At 35.7% G+C, this 25,022-nt stretch overlaps 1 protein-coding gene across 1 annotated transcript; it reads right to left on the reverse strand.

Moving 5' to 3' along the window:
• Positions 1 to 293: 293 nt before the first annotated feature.
• On the reverse strand, positions 294 to 2,003 carry LOC139875716 (putative disease resistance RPP13-like protein 1). Its single transcript, XM_071863025.1, has one exon. The coding sequence runs from the start codon at positions 2,001 to 2,003 to the stop codon at positions 294 to 296; it is 1,710 nt and encodes a 569-aa protein (XP_071719126.1).
• Positions 2,004 to 25,022: the final 23,019 nt, after the last annotated feature.

The raw sequence follows: 25,022 nt of genomic DNA on the forward strand, positions 1-25,022 counted from the left end.
TGGGATATCATTAATTTTTCAACACTATTAGACAATTGTAACTCTCCAATGAATCACAATAGTCAAAAGTAACTTCTTTAACGACTAATTTCATGTTTTTGCTACTTCCAACATTAACCTCTTTCTCTCCCATTGATACCAACTTTTTACACTTTTCTACTATCAACTTTTCTAAACTTACAAGCTCCGATTCTGAATCCCAAAGATATTTCAAGTCATTGCAATTTTTAACCTCCAATAATTTAACAGCCCCGAGATGTTTTAAAACTTCCCCGTCAAATTTTGTAAGATTTTTAATACCACACAATTCCAATCTTTAAAACCAAAACCTCTAGTGACTTTATCAATCCAGTTGACACCTCACCCAGTTTTGGACAATCTTTTATACGAATTTCACGAAGACGAGGAAATGATACAGTAGTTTTGTCACCATCATGATTTGACCATTTCTCCAATACTAGCATATCAGTAGTTTCCAAGTATTCTAATATTGGAAATGAATTAGTCTGAAAATCTGTACAATTCATGCAACCTTTCAAACAAAGCTTTTTTAGCCTATCAAACAAAGGATCTGCAAACCAACTAGGAAATTTCGTTCCCCCATAGTTTAAAATGTTCAGCTTGTTTAACTTATTGGGAACCCTTAGCCTTTCAAATACACCATCTTCTATCTTTGGATCCCGAGAATCATCAAATACACTACTCCAATTCATATCCAAATTAGTAAGACCCTTCTTTCCTTGTAAGTTGGCATCAAATGCTTGTTGTGGATCTGTCACTTTGTCTAACCCTGAAATGGAAAGTTGACTTTCAAGATTCAACAAGCTTTTCAAGTCAGACACATTAAACCCATTATCATCTTCTTCAATAAAAACCTTGGACAGAGTTTGTAGACTCGTTAATCTACCTATCCCTAGGGGTGTCTTCATTAATTTTGGAGTGTTACTCATGTCAAGATGTCTAAGGTTTATTAACTTTGCAAAACTGAGAGGCAATCTAACCAACTTGTAACATTCACTAACCAATAAGCTTTGTAGATTATAAAGGTCACTTACCACTTCCGGTACATGTTCGATATCCGTTTTTGAAAAATTGAGGTACCGCAAATGTTTGAAACGACCAATAGATATTGGTACATACATGATTGAACGCCGTGTTAAGCTTAAAACCCTCAAGAACTGTAATTGGGGAAGTAACTTCTCAAGAACTTTATCCCATACTATAACAACTGACTTATTCGTTACCGCTGCTAAGAACGTACGCAAGTATCCGCATCTGTATAGTTCCTCCAGATTTCTATTTATATAACGTGCACCTCGTTGACCCAAAACTGAAAAGTGACGGAACTTCTCAAAAGCTTCGTTCCTACCATTTACATCCATCTTATCATTCAATGTAAAGAAGAAGTCTCCCACAACACTTATCGCCAAATCATTCATCAAGTCATGCATGGTGTATTCGAATTCGTTACCCGTTGAATGTTGAAAAAATGACCTTGAATAAAGCTCTTGAAAGTACTCGCCACCCAACCTCTCCATTGACATGTTGGTTGTGGTTTGGTTTAAAAACCCCTCTGCCATCCACAATAACACTAGTCCATTCTTGTTGAATACATAGTCCTTTGGGAATAAACAACAATGTGCAAACAACTGTTTCAGATGTAAAGGAAGATCATAGTAGCTCAACTTCAGAGCCAGTAGAATATCCTTTTCATAAGGTGAACTCCAAATCACACTATCCAACAATTTCGCCCATTCATCAACATCTGTTTTTCTTGACTTCAAGACCCTCCCAATTGCTATCAAAGCCAAAGGCAAACGATCACATTTTTCAATAAAAGATTGAGCAGCTGATATAAGTGATGGATGCTTGTCAAAATTATGCTCATCTATGGAAGATATAGCCAACAAGGACAGAGCATCTTCATCAGATAAAAGTCCCAAATCATAAGGTTGAGTGCAATTCATCACCCTTGCAACAGTGGTCTTCCGTGTGGTAACCATGATTTTACTTCCTGGCACTGGCGAATCTAAGTGGATACCTGTGGGGTCACGGGACACCGCTAGTTTAAAAAAAATTAGTAGAAAATACTCCGTAAATTGTATAGGACACCACTAAATTTTAATGTATGACCCCATATATTTTTCAAATCAATAGTTTTTCTTTTAAATTGTATAGGACACCACTAAATTACACTATATGAAACCCATATATTTTTCGAATTTATAATTTTTTTGAAAGTAAACTATCACTAAAATAACATTTTAATATAATTAGTACTGAAAAAAATTTCGGGACCCCATTGAGTTATAATCCTGGAATCGCCACTGCTTCCTGGCATCCCTTTAAGTGGTTTTTCAAGAGCTTTCCAATTCTCGTGGTCTTCATTCTACACATCATCTAACAAAAGTAAGAACTTTTTGTTCGAAATTTTTTCTTTAAGTGCCACATGAAGCTGATCCAAATTTAAATAATTCATGTTCTCTCCGGTGACAGCTTGATAGATCTTATTGTTAATAGTGAGTACATCAAACTCTTCCGAAACACAAACCCACACCCTGAGTTCAAAATGAGCTTTAACTTTTTCATTGTTGTACAAAAGTTGTGCAAGAGTTGTTTTCCAATCCCACCTAGACTGACTATCGAGATAATGCTCACATTTTGGTTACATGCTTCATCACCTAATAACTGACTCAGCAATACCTCTTGATCGACTTGTCTACCCAAAACTGTAGACACATATAACAGTGAAGTTTGCTCCAATCTTTTATTATTTCGGTTCGATCTAAGTTCCGCTATCGTATTAATAGTGTTGGTGCATGAATCCCCAGCCGTTATCCATTTTTATGTTTAACACGTTTCGGTTATGTAATAATGTTTACTTGAGACTATTGATTATATTTGTGTTTGTGCATACTTAATTTATCAAGTGATCAATATGTTTAAAATGTACACAGTCGACCGAGTGTGTATAGACACTCGACCGACTGTGTCAGTCAGTAGACCGTGTGGACACAGACACTCGACCGAGTGTGTCTGTGTTCACTATATATACGGGTTTAGACTTCTTTGATGAGGTTACTCGTCCCATTTACCCTAAGTCGTAGGTTTTCGTCTCTAGAGAACACTAACATCATATACCACCGAAATATATCATCTAGGAGTCGATCTAATCTAGGTTTTGCTCTAGGTTTGACCAATTCGATCCCAAAACGACCCATATCTCAGTTTAACCCTTTTCTAGTGTATTCCGCCTCTAGTTTAGAGTTCAAGTGACCTAAGATCCTTAGAACAATCATATACAAAGTGGTATCAGAGCCAGGTTTCTGGTTTTGCTTGATCAAATCATTTGTGGGTCAAAATTTGGTGTTTTTGGTGTTTTTGGGTTTTTAGTCAATTAATTGGTTTTTCAACGTTATTGTTGGTAGTTTTATTGTCAAAAGGTGTTTCTGGAGTCATCACTATTGTTTTCTATGTGTTGGTTTTGTGTTTTTCATCCATAATTGATTGCAAAATTGATTTTTGCCTAGAAAACCCTAATTGTCGACCTGCTACTGTCAAGAACACACTCAGCCGTGTGTGTACTGACAACCGACCGAGTGAGTTGTTATATCGACCGTGTGAGTTTTACCTGAGCCGTGTTAGTTTCAAAAGGTCAGTCGGCCGTGTTATTTTGTCACTCGACCGTGTGAGATAGTGAACAGACCGTGGCAGATAGACAATCGGCCGTGTGAGTTTGTAATACCCAAGGCTCATTTTGTAACGAAGTGCTGCCAAAATTTGGTCAGACAATCGGCAGTGTAAGTCATACACTCGACCGTGTGTCTCAATCAATTGACTGTGTGTCTCAATCAATCGACCGTGTGTCAAGGAAAATCGACCGTGTGACTTTAAAACAACTCGTAATTAACTTTAAATTTAACACTTAATCAATTGAAATGTCTGACACAAACGAACAAGTGATGAATGAATACAGTGCATTAGTTATCGCACCTGGAACAAAAACTATTACTGAATGAAAGTGATTCTGGTGCTTCGAATAAAGTGCCTAGACTTGACAATCTTAAGAACTTCTTGGACTGGAAAGTTAGTTTTGTTATTTACTTAAATGGTGTCGATTCTAGACTTTGAGAATGTATTGAGAATCCGTATGTATGGCCATGTGGAGCAGATGGTGAACCCAAAAAAACTTCACAGTTCAGTCCTACAGAGCGTGAAGAGTACAATCTTGAGTGTAGATGTTATGCTCAGCTAACCCAAGCTTTGTCAAAGGAAATCTTTCAGCAATTTAAGAACCGAAACAAAACCTCGTATACTATCTGGTTAGCTCTTCAATCTGCAACAGAAGGTACTGCTACTTATCATGCAACTAAAGGTAAGGTTTTGAAGGATGAATGGAGGGTGTTTGCAGCTCTTCCATCAGAATCTCTAGGACAGACTTTGGAAAGATATCGATTATTGGTTGCAGAGATGGCAGATTATGGGATTGAGGTGCCTGATGAAAAGGCAGTAAGGGTGTTGAAAGATGGTCTTCCAGAAAAGTGGGATCATGAGATAGAGAAGATTCAAAACAGGTACAGTTCGTCAGGTCGTCCGTTAACACTAACAGCTTTTACTTCGAAGTTGATGGAGAAGGACATTCAAGATGAAGCAAAGAGAAAGTGACTTGGTTCTGTAGCTGATGCTGCATCATCTTTAGCTTCATCTTCTGGTACTCATGCTCCACTATAGACAGCATACATATCAGCCAATGCTTCACAAATGTCTGCACCATCGTCTCAGTCCGGCTACTTTAATGCTAAATTACAAGCTCAAAATTCTACAATTAAGATGATTGAAGATTCACCGATTCAACAGACCCAGACTCAGACTCAGACTCCTGTGTTTCAAACTGAGAATATCAAGAAGAGATCTCGCGAATCTATTCAGGAAGATATGGCATTGGCAGCTATTGTTGTTAACTCATACAACGATATGATTGGTGGACAAGTGCTTAATAGTCATCTTGAAAATGAAGACTATGATCAGATTGATGAGGACGAGCTTGAGAGAATGGATATACTCTACTGTATGGGTAGCATTGTGAGACGTGCTAGAAAGTACTTGAAGAGAACAGGACAAAGATCGTTGAGTTTGAATCGAGATTCGAAATTCGGTTTTGATATGTCAAAGGTCAGGTGCTACAATTGTGATGAATATGGTCATTTTAAGAAGACTTGCACGAGACCACCCAAGCCTGGTTTTCATGATCCTTTTCACCAGACAACCATCTCAGTTACACCACAACATGTAATTATCGAAAAAGAATCTTCGGGTTCTGTTCAATCCAAGACTTTGACTACAACGTATGCGGATGAAGTATGTGACTGGTCCATCTCGGTAGATACGCAAAAAGCTAACGTTGTGTTTGTAGGTAAAAACGAAGCAGAAATTGAAGAGGAAAGAATTGTTCAGAAAAATGCAGGTTGTACGGGTAAGGATAATCCAAATTGCACATGCTATGTGTGCAAATGTGATGCTAGGTTGAAGAGAGCAGAAGAGCTGATGAAATTTTGCTTCAGGAAGAGGATTAAAGATAGGTTGTATGATAAGTTTCGCAAAGCTCAGGACTTATCAGATCTTGAGTTTACTACTGACTCGTCTGATGAAGAAGAAGGGATGAGTTGTCATGTTGGTACTTGGTTCAGAAAAGAGCTAGAACATTTGCTCAACTATGATCTTAAGAGTGGTGATGAGAAGATTGTTACTGTTCAGAGTTCAGTTTGTGCAGATCAAGGTGAGGGTAAAGGAGGTTATGAGGCTGATTACTCGGATACTACTAGCTCAGAGTCAGAATCAGAATCAGATGCAGATTCTCAGGTTGGAAGAAATGACTATGCATTCATGGCCAACACGTCCGGTAATGATAAGGTATGTATTGACTCAGTTTCTAATTGTTCTAAATGCATTGGTTATGAACAGGAAATTGAGAGGCTTTAATGTGTTATCACTAAGCTTAATGAGATATCTGTTACATGTGAGACTTGTCCTAAGCTTAGAATTGACCTTAAGAATCTAAGTTTGGAGAATCAGACTAATAAAAAGAACTATGATGATGCGCTTTTCTACCTTAATAAACAGAAAGACTATGTTGATGTGATTAAGTCTTTAGAAAATCAGGTAGGTCACTTAAAATCAACTGTTATAGATGATGGAAAAGTGATTACTACGTATTTGGGACATATAGAGACTCTTAAGGCAGAGAGAGATTCATTTAAGTTGAAATACGAGTCTGAGAAAGCTAGAATTGACAATTGGCAGAGGATGTCTTATGTGAAATAGACTTTGAATCCTCCTAAACAGCAGGGTTTAGGTTATAACCAGGTTGCCCCACCACTTTTAGGTGAGTATATTAACAAACCGGTTGAGAAAAGTAAGGGTCCAGTTGTAGAACAAGAATATGGTAAGCCTAAAGAAACACCTGTTGAGAGTTCTGTTAAGGTTGTTGAGTCAATGAAACCTATAGATGTTGTCTATGAAACTGAGTCAGATACTGATATCGACACTGAGAAAGACAGCAAACCTTTTAAGCTTGTCACTAAACCTGTTACCATTCTGAAAAATCCTGCTAATGCTAGTAAGATGACTGAAAGTCAAAAGGCTAAGTCTAAAAGCAATGTGACTCCCAAACAGAATAAGAAGAAGGACACTCAAGGAGTGTCACCTAAGTTTGTTAGTAAAGGAAGGATAGACGTTACAGGTCCTAAGGTAGAACAAACACCAACAGGTGCAAGTTCCAAATATGGTAGTGTGTCCAAGTATGTTCCGCCTGTTCGTTGACAGACTGTTAAGCAACAAGTCTCGTCACCCCCTACCACTATACAATGTACTGAACCACCTAGGAGACAGTTTTCACCAATTAGACGCAAATTGTTTAACTCTCATGATGTTGATAATGTTAACTGTTTCAATTGTGGAAGGTTTGGACACAGGGCTATGAATTGTAGACCCATTCGACAGACACCCAGAAGGAAGGTTGATCTTAGTACAAATCGTTTCTTTAATTGGAGATCACCTTCAACAGTGTTTAATTCTTCTTCTGTGAAATCAAATGATAAAAAGGTTTTTCAAACTAATGATTACTATAGAAAACCATTACCGAATAACACAGTTTGGAAACCTAAATAGAAAGTAAAGGGTGTTCAAAATCATGAAGGTCCTTCTGGATCTAAAGGACAATGGGTGGAGTTGCCAGTTGTTGGTGTTGATGGGAAACCCACTGCCATTAGGGCATGGGTGGCCCTTTCTAACTAATCCTTTTACTTTAATGTGCAGGTCGCCTACAATCCACACTGCAGTACTTGGATTGTTGATAGTGGGGCATCCAGGCACATGACAGGGAACTTGTCTTTGCTAGGACCACTTTCTTTTGCAGGTAGTGAAGGAGGATTTATTACTGCTCAGGGTGTTATTGCTAATGAGAACGTCAGCTTTGATAAAGTTAATTATGTAGAGCAGATGTCGAACAATCTGCTTTCAGTTTCGCAAGTTGCTGACAAAAAGTATACCTGATAATGCTAAAAACGAACATATATTTCATAGCATTATTCCTCAAGAAAGACAAGCTTTTAGTTGCAATTGTTCTATTTACAAGTGATATTCGTTTAAATAATAAAAGGTGAAGACAAAAGACAGATTCGACGATTTGAAGACGCAAACGACCAGAAAGCTCAAAAGAACAAAAGACAATCAAAAAGGTTCCAATTATTGATAAGAAACGTCTCAAAATCACAAGAGTACAAGATTCAAAACGCAAAGTACAAGATATTAAATTGTACGCGAGGACGTTCGAAAATCCGGAACCGGGACTAGAGTCAACTCTTAACGCTCGACGCAACGGACTAAAAATTACAAGTTAACTATATATATAAATATAATATAATATATAATTAATTATATTAATTATATATATATTATATATATATATTATTAAAACCGTCGGCAGCCAGAAACTCCAAGGGAGTAAATTGAAAATACCTCTCCGCGACTCGCGGAGTTTAAAGGCCATTTTGCCGCGAGTCGCGGAGCCCCAAAAATCATTCCTGGCTATAAATCAACCCGAATTCTGATCAAAATCATCATCATTTTTTTCTTCTCATTCATACGAAGTAATATATATTTATATTTATAATTTATATTTTAATTTTAATTCTAATAATAAAGGTATGTTAGCGAATGTTGTAAGGGTGTAAGTCGAAATTCTGTCCGTGTAACGCTACGCTATTTTTAATCATTGTAAGTTATGTTCAACCTTTTTATATTAATGTCTCGTAGCTAAGTTATTATTATGCTTATTTAAAACGAAGTAATCATGATGTTGGGCTAATTACTAAAATTGGGTAATTGGGCTTTGTACCATAATTGGGGTTTGGATAAAAGAACGACACTTGTGGAAACTAGACTATGGGCTATTAATGGGCTTTATATTTGTTTAACTAAATGAAAGTTTGTTAATGTTAATATAAAGATTTACAATTGGGCGTCCCTATAAATTACCATATACACTCGATCGGACACGATGGGCGGGGTATTTATATGTACGAATAATCGTTCATTTAACCGGATACGGGAATGGATTAATAGCCACTAGAATAATTAAAACAGGGGTGAAATTACATTCAAGGGTAATTGGTGTAATTGTTAACAAAGTAGTAAAACCTTGGTTTACACGCAGTCGATAACCTGGTGTATTAATTAAACAAAGTATTAAAACCTTGTTACAATTCGAATCCCCAATTAGTTGGAATATTTATCTTCGGGTATAATAATAATTTGACAAGGACACTTGCAATTTATATTTATGACTGATGGACTGTTATGGACAAAAACCAGACGGACATATTGAATAATCCAGGACAAAGGACAATTAACCCATGGGCATAAAACTAAAATCAACACGTCAAACATCATGATTACGGAAGTTTAAATAAGCATAATTCTTTTATTTCATATTTTATTTCCTTTATTTTATATTTAATTGCACTTCTAATTATCGCACTTTTATTGTTATTTAATCGCACTTTTAATTATCGTACTTTTAATTATCGCAATTTAATTTTTATCGCATTTTTATTATTCGCAATTTCATTATCGTTATTTACTTTACGCTTTAATTTAAAGTCTTGTATTTATTTTATATTTTACATTAGGTTTTAACTACGACTAAAGTTTTAAAATCGACAAACCAGTCATTAAACGGTAAAAACCCCCCCTTTATAATAATAATATTACCTATATATATATTTGAATTTTTATAAAAGTAAACTAATATAGCGTTGAGCTTTGCTTAAAGATTTCCCTGTGGAACGAACCGGACTTACTAAAAACTACACTACTGTACGATTAGGTACACTGCCTATAAGTGTTGTAGCAAGGTTTAAGTATATCCATTCTATAAATAAATAAATATCTTGTGTAAAATTGTATCGTATTTAATAGTATTTTCTGCTAAAATTTAATAGTATTTTATACCCCCCTGCTTTGACATCAATACCATTGCATTTGATGATAAGTTTTGTTATATTTTGAGAAAAGAGTTTTTTATTCCGGAAGACACGATTTTGATGACGGCTCCAAGATGCAAGGATCTCTATATCCTTAATATGCGTAAGGCTCATGTTAAAGCAGCTACAGGCCATCAGGCATTCATTTCTAAGGCTACTAAACAGGAGTCGATTATTTACCATAAGCGTATGGGTCATCTGAGTATAAGGAAGATGAATAATCTTGTTCACAATGAATTAGTTGAAGGTGTGAATGTTAAGAGTTTTCATATTCCTGAAGGTTGTCTTCCGTGTAAGCAAGAGAAACAGACTAAGAAGTCACATACTGCCAAGAAGCATCATTCAGTTAATATTCCTTTAGAATTGCTGCACATGGACCTCTTTGGTCCTGTTAACTGTAAAACTCTCATCGGAGAGTCTTACTGCTTGGTGGTTACAGATGAATATTCCCATTTCTTGTGGGTTGTGATGTTGAAACACAAGTCAGATACTTTCGATCATATTAAAGTTTTGATTCTGAAGCTCGAAAGTTTGTATAAGTTGAAGGTTAGAAAGATTCGTACTGATAATGGTACAGAATTTAAGAACAATCAGATGCTGATGTTCTGTAATGAGAAGGGGATACAACAACAGTTCAGTCCTGCTTATACACCTCAATCAAACGGTGTTGCTGAAAGAAAGAATAGGACTCTAATTGAAACTGCAAGAACAATGCTTGCTGATTCATGTCTTCCAACTGTTTTCTGGGGTGAAGCCTTGAGTACTGCATGCTACGTGATGAACAAAGTTCTGGTGGTGAAGAGACATGGTAAAACATGTTATGAACTATTACACAAGAGAAAGCCGAACATTAAAAATTTTGAACCCTTTAGTGCACCTTGTACTATTCTGGTACGAGACGCTGGAGAAAAATTTAATTCAAAGGTGATCTCTGGTATTTTCTTGGGATATGGGAATCCGAACAAATGGGTGTATAATACTGAGTCCAAGTGTGTGGAAGAATGCTATGAGGTTGATATTCAACGCAATGCTCCACCTCGTATTAGTAAAGGGTTCGCATGGCAGTTTGAATATGATAAGTTATTTGATTCCTTCAATCTTCCGCCAGATGCTACAGATGAAGAAGTTCTGACTTAGATATTGTTTGATTCTCAAAACTCTTGTGAGAATGTAATCACTGCTCCAGTGTAGGTTCAGAATCCAGTTTCTAGCGTGCAACCAAGTCCACATAGTTTTAGAGGTAATTTTGATTCAAATGAGGACGGGGTAGTATATACAGATGAAGATAGTGAGCTTGAAGATGACAAGGAAGTTAGTCGAACGCAACTGACTGAGGAACATCTTAATCCTCTGTATAATCAACCACCAACTGTAACAGTGACTGAACCGCCAACTGAAGCAGGAGGTGTACGTAGATCCAATCGTGTGATTCTGCCACCTAAATGACTTGATGATTATTATGTGGATTCAAGAGGCATTCCTCACATTAGTATTCCTCAAGGGAAGTCTAATGAAGCCTCTACATCTGAAGTTCCGACTACATCAGAGGTTCCCGTGACTAGTGTAAGTTCAACAGTAGCAGAAGATGTTCAGACAGAGAGTGCGAATGTGGTAACAGCTTTTTATTCAACGTTGAATAAGACAGGAAGAATATTTGTGCATGCTCACTCATGTTATGTCTGTAAAATTGAACATAAAGATGCTTATGAGGCATTGAAGTTTGACGAGTGGGTTAGTGCAATGCAAGAGGAGCTGTTACAATTCAAACATTTAAAAGTTTGGAAGCTAGTCAATCCACCGCATGGTTGTGTTCCCTATGGTCTTCGATGGGCTTTGAAGAATAAGAAGGATGAACAGGGTATTGTTATCAGAAGCAAAGCTAGACTGGTGGTGAAGGGATATCAACAAATCCATGGAATTGAATATGATGAGGTTTTTGCTCCGGTTGCACGACTTGAAGCAATTAGGATTTTCTTGGTTTTTGTATCCTTCATGGGTTTTAAAGTTTTTCAGATGGACGTTAGAAGTGCATTTTTGTACGGCGAGATCAATGAAAGAGTGTTTGTTGAACAACCACCTGGTGTCGAAGACCCGCATTTCCCTGAAAAGTTTTATCGACTTGAAAAGGCACTTTATGGTCTTCACCAAGCTCCTAGAGCATGGTATGCAACGTTGTCCAACTACATGATTGAAAACGATTTTCGGAGAGGTGTCATTGATCAAACGCTTTTCATCAAGAAGAAGGGAAAACATCTTATGTTAGTGCAGGTTTGTGTGGATGATATTATCTTCGGGTCAACAGATCAGGGAATGGTTGACGAGTTTGAGAAAGTCATGCAGCAGAAGTTCAAGATGAGTTCAATGGGAACGATAAAGTTTTTCTTAGGTCTACAGTTAGCTCAGACGGATAAAGGCATCTTCTTGCATCAAACCAAGTATGTAGCTGATATTCTGAAGAGGTTTCAAATGGAAGCAGAAAGACCCGCTAAGACTCCATTGTCTGTAAATCATGGGATATCTCCTGATTGTGAGGGTACTTCAGTGGACCAAACGTTATCCAGGGCAATCATAGGTTCTCTAATGTATCTTACAGATTCTTAACCAGATATCATATTTGCGGTTTCTCTGTGAGCTCGTTATCAGGCAAATCCTAATATTCATCATATGTTAATGGTTAAGAAGATTCTGAGGTATTTGAAAGATACACCGAGCCTAGGGTTATGGTATCCGTGTGAGGATGGTTTTGATCTCACTGCGTATAGTGATTCGGACTATGGAGGTTGTAAGAAAGATTTTAAGTCAACATCAGGGGGTTGTCAGTTTCTGGGAAGCAAACTTGTTACCTGGCAGTGTAAGAAGCAGACAGCTGTGGCTCAGTCCACTTGTGAAGCAGAATACATTGCCACGGCCAGCTGTACATCTCAGGTCATCTGGATTCAACAGCAACTACGTGACTACGGTTTGCAAATTTCTAACACTCCTATTTATGTTGATAATACTGCGCTGCCATAGCTGTCACTAAAAATCCCGTAAATCATTCTAAAATGAAACATATAGGGATTAAGTACCATTTTATTAGAGATTGCTATGAGAAAAAGCTGATAGATGTAGTGCAGATAGACACTACAGCCCAAAGGGATGATCTCTTCACAAAAGCTTTTGATAAACCACGCTTTGATTTTCTGTTAAAGGAAATAGGTATTAAATTGCTTACTAACGTGGTTCCTAAAACTGAGGTTCCTGACACAGAGGAACCTAACCAAGAGACTGAGTTGTGAAGGTCTTGCAACTGCTTGTATCATTTGTGTAGGTTTGCATGGTAGTTTGTAGATCATCTGCATGTTTACTTTCCATTTGCATGATAGATTAGTTTTTGATGATTTTTCTGCATGTTTGATAATGTTTTTAGATAGTTTTATGCTTTTGTACAGAGAAAACCAAAAAGCCATAAAAATCAGAAAAACCAGAAAAGCAAATAAAAATTGAAAAATAGAAAATCCATAAAAATTGAAAAACCTGAAAATGAGTTGCTTATTCAATGTTATGGGGAAGTGATTGCGATACTGAACTGACATGTAAGTTGTGAAAAACAAGTAATACAGGATGATTGATAATGTGTTAGTGGACTTTATTGGCCTAACTCTAGATAGAGATGATCACATTAACCAAGCGTAAATATCATGATGAGAAAATCATGGAAAGATTTACAGTGGTTGAGGGTACTCACCTACTTATCACAGAATATGTACTGAGAAATGGTTGTTCAGAAACTCAACAAACGGTTGAGGTCTCCCCTACTACGATTTATACTCGGTAGCAAAAGGATAATTTTGTGAGTCTCCAAGGTGAGCATACTTTGTTTAGGATGCATACTTGTTTCTATTTACCTTTATTACTTGGACCGAAATTCAACAACATACATATCGGGTACCCGAAGGGAGGTGCTTTCTCTAAAAGGGTTGATAAGTGCAGTCTTGTGTCACAGACACAGAATGATTTATATTTTGCAACATCATCGGTTTATAGATTTCAACATCAGAAGATTGGTTTTCTGTGCAGTTTCTACTAAAGTCAAAGACAGTAGTGCATCATCATCATGTATAGTTATATTTACTTATTTATTTTGTTCGTTTTATGGAGAAAAGGCAACATCAGAAAAAAAAATGTTTGTTATGTTGATGTTTCTTTATTCCACGTTGTAAATAAAATGATGCATCATATTACTGCAAGAGAATCATGGATCAAGAATTGAACACAGCTTCAGAGATAATACCATTGGAGATTTATTTAGAAGATTTAGTTATCTACATCCGAGGAGGAGAAATTTATCAGATCATCAGATATAGAGAACTTAAATCATTCAGTTCACATCATTTTTGGTGGACTTTACATCTTTTGTCTGTGGTATGGGATTGTACCTATTGACCTGGATAGAGGGAATATCTTCTGGAGGATATCTTAGCGTTCCATCACTCAAATATATATATATATATATATATATATATATATATATATATATATATATATATATATATATATATATATATATATATATATATATATATATATATATATATATATCACTTCCATCCATCCAACATCATACATCATACGATTTCCATTTAAGTATGGGGTTTATAGCGGCCGGTATGCGTCTTTAACAAAGTATGCAATAAATTTGAGATTCACAAGGTTATCTGAAACGAAAGGTGTAAGTTTAAGGTAGAAGCTCATGGCTGACAGGGTTGCTAGAAACATAGTGAGATGGTTCCGTTCAATCAAATTGAAAGTACATTGATGTGATAAGAGGACAACGTCAACATGTTGTGCTCAATTGTTCTACCTGAAACATCGTGCGATCTCAAATGAGGACTGACTTCATGATCAAAGTCTAACATTGAAATGTGTTAAAGTAATTAATATAACGTGATCATCGAAGTCTGGGATGAAAGTTGATAAATGTCTGCTGATATATCTGAAAGTTGTTCTGTATATGCTTTATCAAATAAGTTAATGAATGAATTGTGGAGAAACATGTCAATATAGTTCAGTTCTGATCCCCGAGTCAAAAGACATAATCAATTTAATATGTCAACTCACAAAAGATGTGTTATTCTCCTTGTGGTGTGATTCTTGATATGCAGTTTTATCTGTTCCTATGCTGATTACATCATATATTCTTCTTATGCTATTGTTTAATGAAACTGATGTTATCTAAAAGATTAACTGTTGCTGATAATCATGACACACTGGATCTTGTACAGTATTTTGCTTTGTGTATTTACATGTGCATGCATATCTGAGATTGTTTGCATTCATAAGATTAGGTGCATGTGCATTTCTGTTTATGTATTAAGCCAAAAAACTGAGTTCTCGGAAAGGTTTACTGTGAAAGGACCCTATGCTTTTCGTTAAATTAGAGAATAAATTATTTAGAGCTTAAAGGAACAATGTAGGTTTTGTTTTTATACTGTGGAGATCAGTCCCAGGGGTAGTGGACAAGGAAGGTGTTGTGATATTGAAATCGAAATTTTCTATGTTTTCAACCCTAAAGACAGTCGACTGAGTGAGTAAAAACACTCGACCGTGTAAGCTACTCGCACGACCGACTGACTAGGTGAAAATTATGTGATGTGTTTAAAACACACTCGACCGAGTGCACATACAGTCACGGCCGTGTGGACGACACACTCGACCGAGTGTGTCTGGGGTATAAAAAGGGTCTGAGTCTCAAACGGCTCAGAATACTTGTGTGATTTAGAGATCGAATTTTACCAAGTTTATCAAGTTTAAAGAATGAGTTTTTGATCGCTAGCTTTAGATACATCTTTCTCTTGTGATCACAGCGCCACTAACAAGGTATCATAACTCGTTTTCGTTTGCTCATAATCTTTGATTTTGTGTTTGAAATGCAAAACTCGAATTGAATGCTTTTTAGATTTAATCTGTTAAAATTAGTTGTTTGATTATGTTAATCGGCATGTTTAGAGATTATTATGGTCAGATCTTGAAGCAAAAACAACAGATTTGATTGATTTGCAAAGTTAGGGTTCTCAGATCTGATGAACACGCTCGATCGAGTGTGTGACACACTCGACCGAGTGAGTTCACACACTCGACCATTCGAAGATACACACGACCGTGTGTGTATATACACTCGACTGAGTGTATAGAAACCCTAATTTTTGAATTTTGCTGTTTTTGATTGTTTTGTTAAGTTCGTATCATGTTATACTGAATGTTTTGTGTAGTTTTGCTTTAAGAATGTCAGGACCAAGTAGTAGGATAAGTGGAACTTGGGAATACGATCTTGAACGTAAGAGAGCTTTGGCCAAACACAGGCCTATCCGTGTAGAGACCAAAGTTGCTGCAACCCAGTTCACTCAAGATATGTGGAAAGGTTTAGATTGTATAACATTTCTTCAGATAGGGAATCATTTCTGTCCTAAGCTTATCCGAGAATTCTATTCTAGTGTGGCCATAGAAAAGAAACATGTTCATGCTAATTTTTTTGGTAATGCCTGTAAGTGGATAATAGATGACTTCGCAAATCACTTACTATTGAATTACTGGGGAGCCAAGATATATTGCCCTAGTAAAGATATTAGTAAGATCTCTAGCAAATTTGATGCGGGTGGGGTGGCTGCTCACATTACCAAGCCAAGATATGTAATTGGTTCCAATAGAATTGAGATCAGAGATAGTGATGTTAGAGATGATTTGGTGTCTAACTTGAGGATTATCAAAAGAAATGTGGTGTTTAGAGATTCATCTGACGATTTGTTATCTGGTACTGAGGCTGTTCTGTTGTACTGTCTTATGGAACGTATCAAGGTGAATTTTAGTCAGATTGTCATTAATATCATGAAGGATGCTATGGATAATGAGGAAAAACCATTTCCCTATGCCGTCCTTTTAAATCATTTGTTTGATGAGCTTGATCTGTTTGAGGACACGAATTACAAATTGAAGCCAGTACCTGAGGATGTTATTGAAGCATAATCATTATATTTGTGATTTAGTGGGATTATGTTTAACTATGGTTATTATGTAATTTGATAGGGCTAGCATGTTAGCCTTTGAACTATGGTGTGTGATAAACATAACCTCTGAACGATATAAATGTGTGGGTATTAGTTAATGTACTTGTTATGTTTGTTTATATGTTGATTCGTACGATTAACTAGATACCCCATGATACATGGAGGTAAATGCTTATTAATTATATTGTTTTGAGTGTTTTCAGATATTCACAATGTCTCAAGAGCAACAGCAGATGTCTGATGAAGAACGTGAACCACGAATTCCTTTGTCTTCTGAGTTACCGGGTCTGATTGGTCGAGAAGATACAAACGTACTTGCATGTGTTGACGAAAAGGGTCCTGAGGCCCAAAGAGGAGGATTTGGTCCTATTATTGCATTTTTGAAGCGTTCCAGGATCTTTAAAGCTATTACTGCTGAGTGTACTCCATATTATTATCATCAGAGAACATTCTGGGAGGTTGCTCAAGTTGTTACAGAAGATAACAGAAAGGTGATATTGAGTTCTGTCAATAACACAATTGTTCTTATTTCGGCACAGACTATCAGGGAAGATCTGGGGTTCTCGGATAATGATGACATGCCAACTGATTTGCCTATTTTGAAAGTTAGAAGGTGCTTAAAGAGATGTGGTTATACTGGTGATATAACCAAAGCTGTTAAACGTACGAAGCTTCCAAGGCAATATCGATACTTTACGTACGTTCTTCTTAGATGTTTGAGCCCGATGCAGGGCGGTTTTGATGAGATGACAGCTAAGTACAGCTCTATGTTTGTTGAGTTGGTTTTGAACGCTGATTTTAACTTTTCTCAAGTGCTTTTTGATGGAATGGTTCTGAATGTTAAGAGGAAGATTCATCTGGTGTTCTCAAGGTTTCTTCAAATTATGCTGGAGAAGCAAGTTCAGGGGTTAGTGAAAATTCCTGAGGATGAGCTAAAACAGAACCATTTGAATGATCAATCATTTAACAGGTTTTTGCAGAGCTGGGTTGAGGTTCCGGAGAAAGGATTAACCGGTCATCTGATTAATGAAAATTACTTGTGTCTGGAAGGTTTGAGTTGTCGTCATGAAAACAGTACTTCTGGGGATGAGACAGATATTACTATTGAAGGATGAGAAGAGGTGAATCAGCTACCGCCAAGACATACTGGTCCTCGATTAGTTGATGAGGAGAATGTTACAGCGCTTGATGAGAGTCAGGTGGATTTGGTTAAAAGGAAGCTAGCTGAAACTCCCAAGGTGTCGACAAGAGGGAGACAAAAGCGTTTGAAGATTTTGGTTAAAGATGGAAGTTCATCTTCCACAACTAAATCTCAGCCAAAGGTTTCTCCGACTGTTCAGGTTACTGGTGCTTCTACTCAAACTCCACCCACTCAACTACAACAAACTACATCTTCTCAGCAAGTTCAAGCTTCTCAACGTCCCGAGGTTACATCAGGTGATTTGTCTGGAATAGTTAACAGGAGATTGATTCAGTTGTCTGCTGATTTTGCTAAATTTCAAAAGGCTGCTAACGAAGACAAAAGGAAGACAGAAACTGAAATGTCTGAGTTGAGGAAGTTAGTTGATCGACAACAGTTGAAGATTGATGAACTAGAGAAAAATGTGGGAAGTCAAGCTGGTGAAATTTTAACTCTTCAGACTCAAAATCAAGAATTGACTGAGAGGTTAAATGAATGGGAGAAAAAGGTTGTGGTTGAAGAGGAAGATGGAGAACCTGATCCTTTTGGTACTTTTGGTGAAGCTGAGGAAGACAGGGCTGTTGAAGTTTCAAAAGGCTACACGGAGGATAACCCGCTGTATGTAACTCCTCTTCAAGTTATAACAGTTCTGAATTTTTAGCTATGCAGGATCGTCTTAATCACACTACTGTTTACACTGATTTAGAAGAAGGGGAGATCCCTCCGGATCTCACCGAAACTGAGCAGGAATTGATGGAGCGTCTAGAGCGAGAAGCTAAGAAATATGCTGACGCTGCAACAAAAGCTTCAACTGAAGTTTCAACTTCAGGGGCTCGTAATTTTGATGATGATATGAGTGATACTGATGTTTTTGATGAAAGTGATAACAGTTTTGATGAAGTGGTTATTGAGGATGAGCCAACCGAGCCTTATCCTCGTTATGAAAGTGTTGGTGATGAGTATCCAACTTTTGCTGATTATTTTTAGATGAATGATGAGCTTTTGAACAGACAGTGTAAAGAAAAGGAACAGAAAGAACAAGAAAGTATGTTACCAGAAGGTTTCTTGCCAGTGAAGATCAACAAAGAAAAAGTTGAAGTGTTGGAAGAAGAATGGAAGATTATGATGCGGATTAGGCAGTATGTGATGAAGCCTAAGGTGGAGCCACAATTTTTGAAGTTTATCGAGCACTGTGAGAGTTTACGTGCTAAGGGAAAGATAATTTCCTGGGCTTATATTAAAGAATTTGATATATATGCGATGAAGAAAGAACATGGAGTGGATTATATCAAATCTCCATATGAGTTCAAAACGTTACCTTATTTTGAGTTTATGCAGGTGGCCAGGGTTAAGATGTTGTATCAGGATTATTGTGGAGTTCCTGATATTTTGGTTCGTAAGATAAGGAGATCATATCAGTCACCTAATTTCATAGGTTTTCGTCCTCAGTTTCCGAAGATCTCTTATCGAACGAACAAGAAAACAGGGGTCAGAAGGAAGATAGTAAAATATCAACCTGTGAGGTATATGCGGAAGGTTCCTCTGAGGAAGATGCCACAGCACTTCAGTCTTCGTTGGTGGTATTATGATGAACGCTCGAAGGAAGTGGTGACTGTGTTAGACAAGGATGGAGGAGATGAAAATGATAGTATAAGGGTTCTAGATCCAGTTTGGTTAAGAAACTGCTGTGAAGAAGATATGTTTACCCTTTACTACAATAGGATGCTATATCGCCCAGAGAATCGTGTGCAAGCTGAACAGTATTGCAGAGTTGTTAAACTTTGCTATCTGAAGAACTGCGTGACAGATCCTTATACGGATTGATAACTGAATGCTTTATTATAACGGCTAGGTCTTAGGGGGAGTTTGTTGGTGCATGAATCCCCAGCCGTTATCCGTTTTTATGTTTAACACGTTTCGGTTATGTAATAATGTTTACTTGAGACTATTGATTATATTTGTGTTTGTGCATACTTAATTTATCAAGTGATCAATATGTTTAAACTGTACACAGTCGACCGAGTGTGTATAGACACTCGACCGACTGTGTCAGTCAGTCGACCGTGTGGACACAGACACTCGACCGAGTGTGTCTGTGTTCACTATATATACGGGTTTAGACTTCTTTGATGAGGTTACTCGTCCCATTCACCCTAAGTCATAGGTTTTCGTCTCCAGAGAACCCTAACATCATATACCACCGAAATATATCGTCTAGGAGTCGATCTAATCTAGGTTTTGCTCTAGGTTTGACCAATTCAATCCCAAAACAACCCATATCTCGGTTTAACCCTTTTCTAGTGTATTCCGCCTCTAGTTTAGAGTTCAAGCGACCTAAGATCCTTAGAACAATCGTCTACAAATAGCTATACCTAAATTATCTTTCTGCTCAACAAGATCATTTAATTTTTTGGTAATTTCATTTAGCATAGGACGCATCTGTTGGACAATAGTCCAAATCATGACAAACATTTAGTAGACAAATACAAAATGTCTTTTGCATGGTGAAGACATCAAATTGAATTTGTCTTGTGCATGGTCACATAAGAATGCATTAGAACTTACAACTTGTTTTAAACAAATGATAAATGGAAAGAGTAGGCAATTTGAAGTCTTCTTCCTAACATACAAGTTCAACTATAAAAGGAAGTGCATGGATTTCATTTTAGAGCATCACAAAAAGGAAAAACATATGTAGGATCAAGTCCCTTTAACTAATAAATATATGTATTTACAAATGGAATAAGCTAGTGTTTGTGATATATATATTGTGTTATGAATACAGAAAGAAATATATTGAATGGAAATGAAAGCTACTGTATTCTATTGAAAAGAAAGAGGCTATAAATAGCCATATAGCAAATCACGTGTAACATAAAAGTAGGACTACACTACCTCACCTAATTGACCAGTATCTCCTAATACCCACTACTCTTCAACGTCTTTTTTTGATACCGTAATACTCGGTCAACCGGCAGTGCTAATTTCAATTACAAATTAAGACTCCAACGTTTAATTAAATATCAAACTTAAACGTAACATACTAAAATAAATAATTAATTAACCTAAACAATAACCATGCACTAATTTATTTAAGGAATGATATAACCAATTATTCCAACAATCACCACCTTAATTGGCTAATCATAGTAATGCATGTTCTTCCTCAACCAAATTAACATTCTTTTTACGTGGAGGACATTCATGACGATAGTGACCAAGTTATCCACACCCGTAACATTTCACGCGGCTTTTATCCCGGATCAATTCACCACCTTCTCGACTCTTCCCGGACCCCGACCTTTTCCCCGGTCACGTACATAGTCATCTTGGTTAGAACTCCCGCCGCTACAATGATTACACCCGTGTGTCTTCTCATGACTAGCTAGCAATAAACCACCTTCAATGCCCTCCATTCTATCGGTTCCTTTGATTCGTTCTTCATACGCCTTCAACCTTCCAACCGCTTCATCAAATAACATCTCATCCAACACGAAACATTGCTCAATTGAAGCCACAATTTGGAGAAATGACATAGGCATAGAATCAAGTAACCTTTTCACCAAGTCTACCTCTTCAAGCTCATAACCTAAGCTCCTTGCTTTTGAAGCCAAACCGGTTAATTTTGTAGCAAACTCATCAACCGATTCTCCCTCTTTCATCTTCAAACCTTCAAGCTCCCTTTTCAAGGTTGCAAGTTGAGCCTATCTCACTCGATCCACCCCCAAGTAACGCGTTTTCAAACCGTCCCATACTTGTTTTGGATCAGTATAACTCGCCATTTGCAACACCATTTCCTCGGGAATCGCTTGAAATAAGAAGGCAAGTGCTCGCTTTGATTTTTCCGGATCAATTTCCGCACCTAACATCCTTGGTTCCACCGTTTCCAATATTCCATAAGCATCCATGATTGCCTTCACCTTGACAGCCCACACAGGGTAGTTTGTAGCTGTTAAAATTGGTACCTGATATGTCAAAGAACTTCCATCTCTGGCCGGAACTAACGCCATATTTTTTCAGCCTTTTGAGAGCTTAAAAGACAGCAACTTAACACCTCAATCAACCCCTTCCTAACAGCTCCCAACAACACCATTGACAGCTACAAAAGTACAATCTTTGATACTTTCAATGGAACCTCGGAACACCTTTCACAGCTTCAACTTTGTGATCAAATTGCTCGAAAAAACTCTTCTACCACCCAAGAAAACAACCCTGGCCACAGGTTCTAAAGCTTTCTCATCCCCGGTTTAGTTTCTTATCACGAGCAACAACATGATCTAAGTTGAAGCTGCTACCATGCTCTTGATACCAAATGTAGGATCAAGTCCCTTTAACTAATAAATATATGTATTTACAAATGGAATAAGCTACTGTGTTTTATATATATATATATATATATATATATATATATATATATATATATATATATATATATATATATATATATATATATATATATATATTGTGTTATGAATACAGAAAGAAATATATTGAATGGAAATGAAAGCTACTGTATTCTATTGAAAAGAAAGAGGCTATAAATAGCCATATAGCAAATCACGTGCAACATAAAAGTAGGACTACACTACCTCACCTAATTGACCAGTATCTCATAATACCCACTACTCTTCAACGTCTTTTTTTGATACCGTAATACTCGGTCAACCGGCAGTGCCAATTCCAATTACAAATTAAGACTCCAACATTTAATTAAATATCAAACTTAAACGTAACATACTAAAATAAATAATTAATTAACCTAAACAATAACCATGAACTAATTTTTTTAATGAATGATATAACCAATTATTCCAACAACATAGTTGAGTGATAATATCAACGGAGTGTGTTTTTTGTGAGGTCAAGAGTTTATTCTTATAAGGAGTGTAAAAGAGTGTACGGGAAACTTAGATTCTATCCTAAAATCTGAGGGGCTTGTGTTAGGGTTAACTTATAGTGTATTTTTTCTTGTACCGAGATCTTTTATATTATAAGAATAAAAGAAACTCTTGGGGGTGGACGTAGGCAGGGTTTTTGCCGAACCACGTTAAATCGCCGTGTTATCAGTTACTTTATTTTGCTAATTATTATTTTTCGCAAGTTTGTCTCAAACAATTATATCCTCGCTTCTGCTGGTGTGGGTGCATTGGACAAGTTGTCATAACAGCATCTTATGACCATACATTAACTTATGAGGAGTGAGATTAGTAAACCAAGTTGGAATCATCTTTTTCATTATTATATTACCAGTACTGCTAGTGCTGCCATGTGGCTCATCTTTGAAGTTTCTTCGCATAATTTCAGTGGCCATATCATCGAGTACATCGTGTATGTCATAAGCTAAATGATGAAGCTCTTGTAGCTAAAATTTAACAGCTTGCTGTGTTATAGGCAAAGTTTTCTTCCATTTTTTCAGAGTAGATTTGATTCCTTCAGATCGAGCCAACTTCATCAAGTCACTAGAGAGTAGTTTTTCAATTAGGACTGTAACAGCAGCAGAAATAACGATTTCAGCCATTTAATTTTAGAAATTGATTGAAACAAGATAAGATTGTTTGTTTGTTTGGTTTATTGATTGTAAATTAGGGATCCGGTTGATTTCAAAAGATGAAGGAAAAGAGTAGACCAAGACTTTTTCTGTGAGAGTTATCCATTATTGACGTTAGGTGCCAATATTTTACTGTATCAAAGTGATTGTATTTTTTTATCCGTACTTTGTTGTTGGTACTAGTAGAAATATGAAATATGATTTTATTAAGGTGGGTATACATTTTATTCTAGAAGGATAAATGAAGAAAAATAAATTAGAAGCGATGAGTTGCGAGTGTGCCACTAAGTATTATGTTGTTATGATTTCATTTTATCTAAATGGGAAAAGCTAACGAGTGTTCTAAGGAATAATCATCATTGATGAAGTTTAAGTTTCCAAAATTAATATAAACTAGAAAAAAATTCGACCGCGCGTAGCCGCGGTTGTATTCGACGTGCGGTCGAATTTGGATATACGTTGTTTGGTACCTAATATATCTAGTAAGTTGGGTTGTTTGTTGGACATGTATGTATATGTATGTAATATAGCCCGAAATATTTAGTATTTTTTAACGATGTCCGTTTCGCGTATAGTTAGTCACATTGTGTTCGTAAAATTATTTCGAGTTGAACGGTGGTTGTGACGACCCGAGAATTTCCGACCAAATTTAAACTTAATCTTTATTTGATTTTGACACGATAAGCAAAGTCGGTAATGTTGAGTCTCAAAATTTTGAACTGTTTTCATACAATCATTTAACTTCGATCATTTTTGACGATTCACGAATCTTAAATTATATATATATATATATATATATATATATATATATATATAAAATTATATATGTAACTAAGTAGATATTATAAAGTAAACTATTATGCGATTTAGTTACTACGAAAGATAATTTAAGACTTGATAGTTTATTATAAAGAGTATACTGAATGTAAATGATTTTGAATATAAATTAGTCAACGTTAACAAAGTATTAAATAAATACCTTGAATTAATTTGTTTCAACATATATAATTAATATAGTTACCTACTTAATATTTAAAACATGGTTGTATATATATAGTAATATATATAAATATGTATATGATTTCTATATATAAATGTTGATTATATGTATAATTATTAAATATTCAATAAATGTTATCATATAAAATATATAGTTAATAAGTATTATAAAATTTTTAATATATAAAATTAATATATTAAATTTAAATTATAAGTTGTTATAATAATATTATTATTTTTAATACTAAATATCAAAATTAGTATCATTATAATATATAGATATGAAATATAATATATAAATTGTTATATTATTATCACTAATATTATGATCATCATTAATAATATTATTATTATCATCTTATTTATCATCATTATTATATTTATTGTTATATTATCATTATCTTTATTACTATTATTATTAATAATATTATCAATAATATTATTACTAATATTATTATATACTTGTTATAAATATATTATTAAAAGAAGTATTAATATTATTATTAATATTATGAATTATTATTATTGTAATTATTAAATAGTATTAATATAATATCATGATTATGATTATAGATATACAGAAAACCAGATTCACGATTATACAGATATATATATATATATATATATATATATATATATATATATATATATATATATATATATATATATATATATATATATATATATATATATATATATATATATATATA

The sequence above is a fragment of the Rutidosis leptorrhynchoides genome, chromosome 11, assembly GCF_046630445.1.
Source record: "Rutidosis leptorrhynchoides isolate AG116_Rl617_1_P2 chromosome 11, CSIRO_AGI_Rlap_v1, whole genome shotgun sequence".
NCBI classification, from domain to species: domain Eukaryota; kingdom Viridiplantae; phylum Streptophyta; class Magnoliopsida; order Asterales; family Asteraceae; genus Rutidosis; species Rutidosis leptorrhynchoides.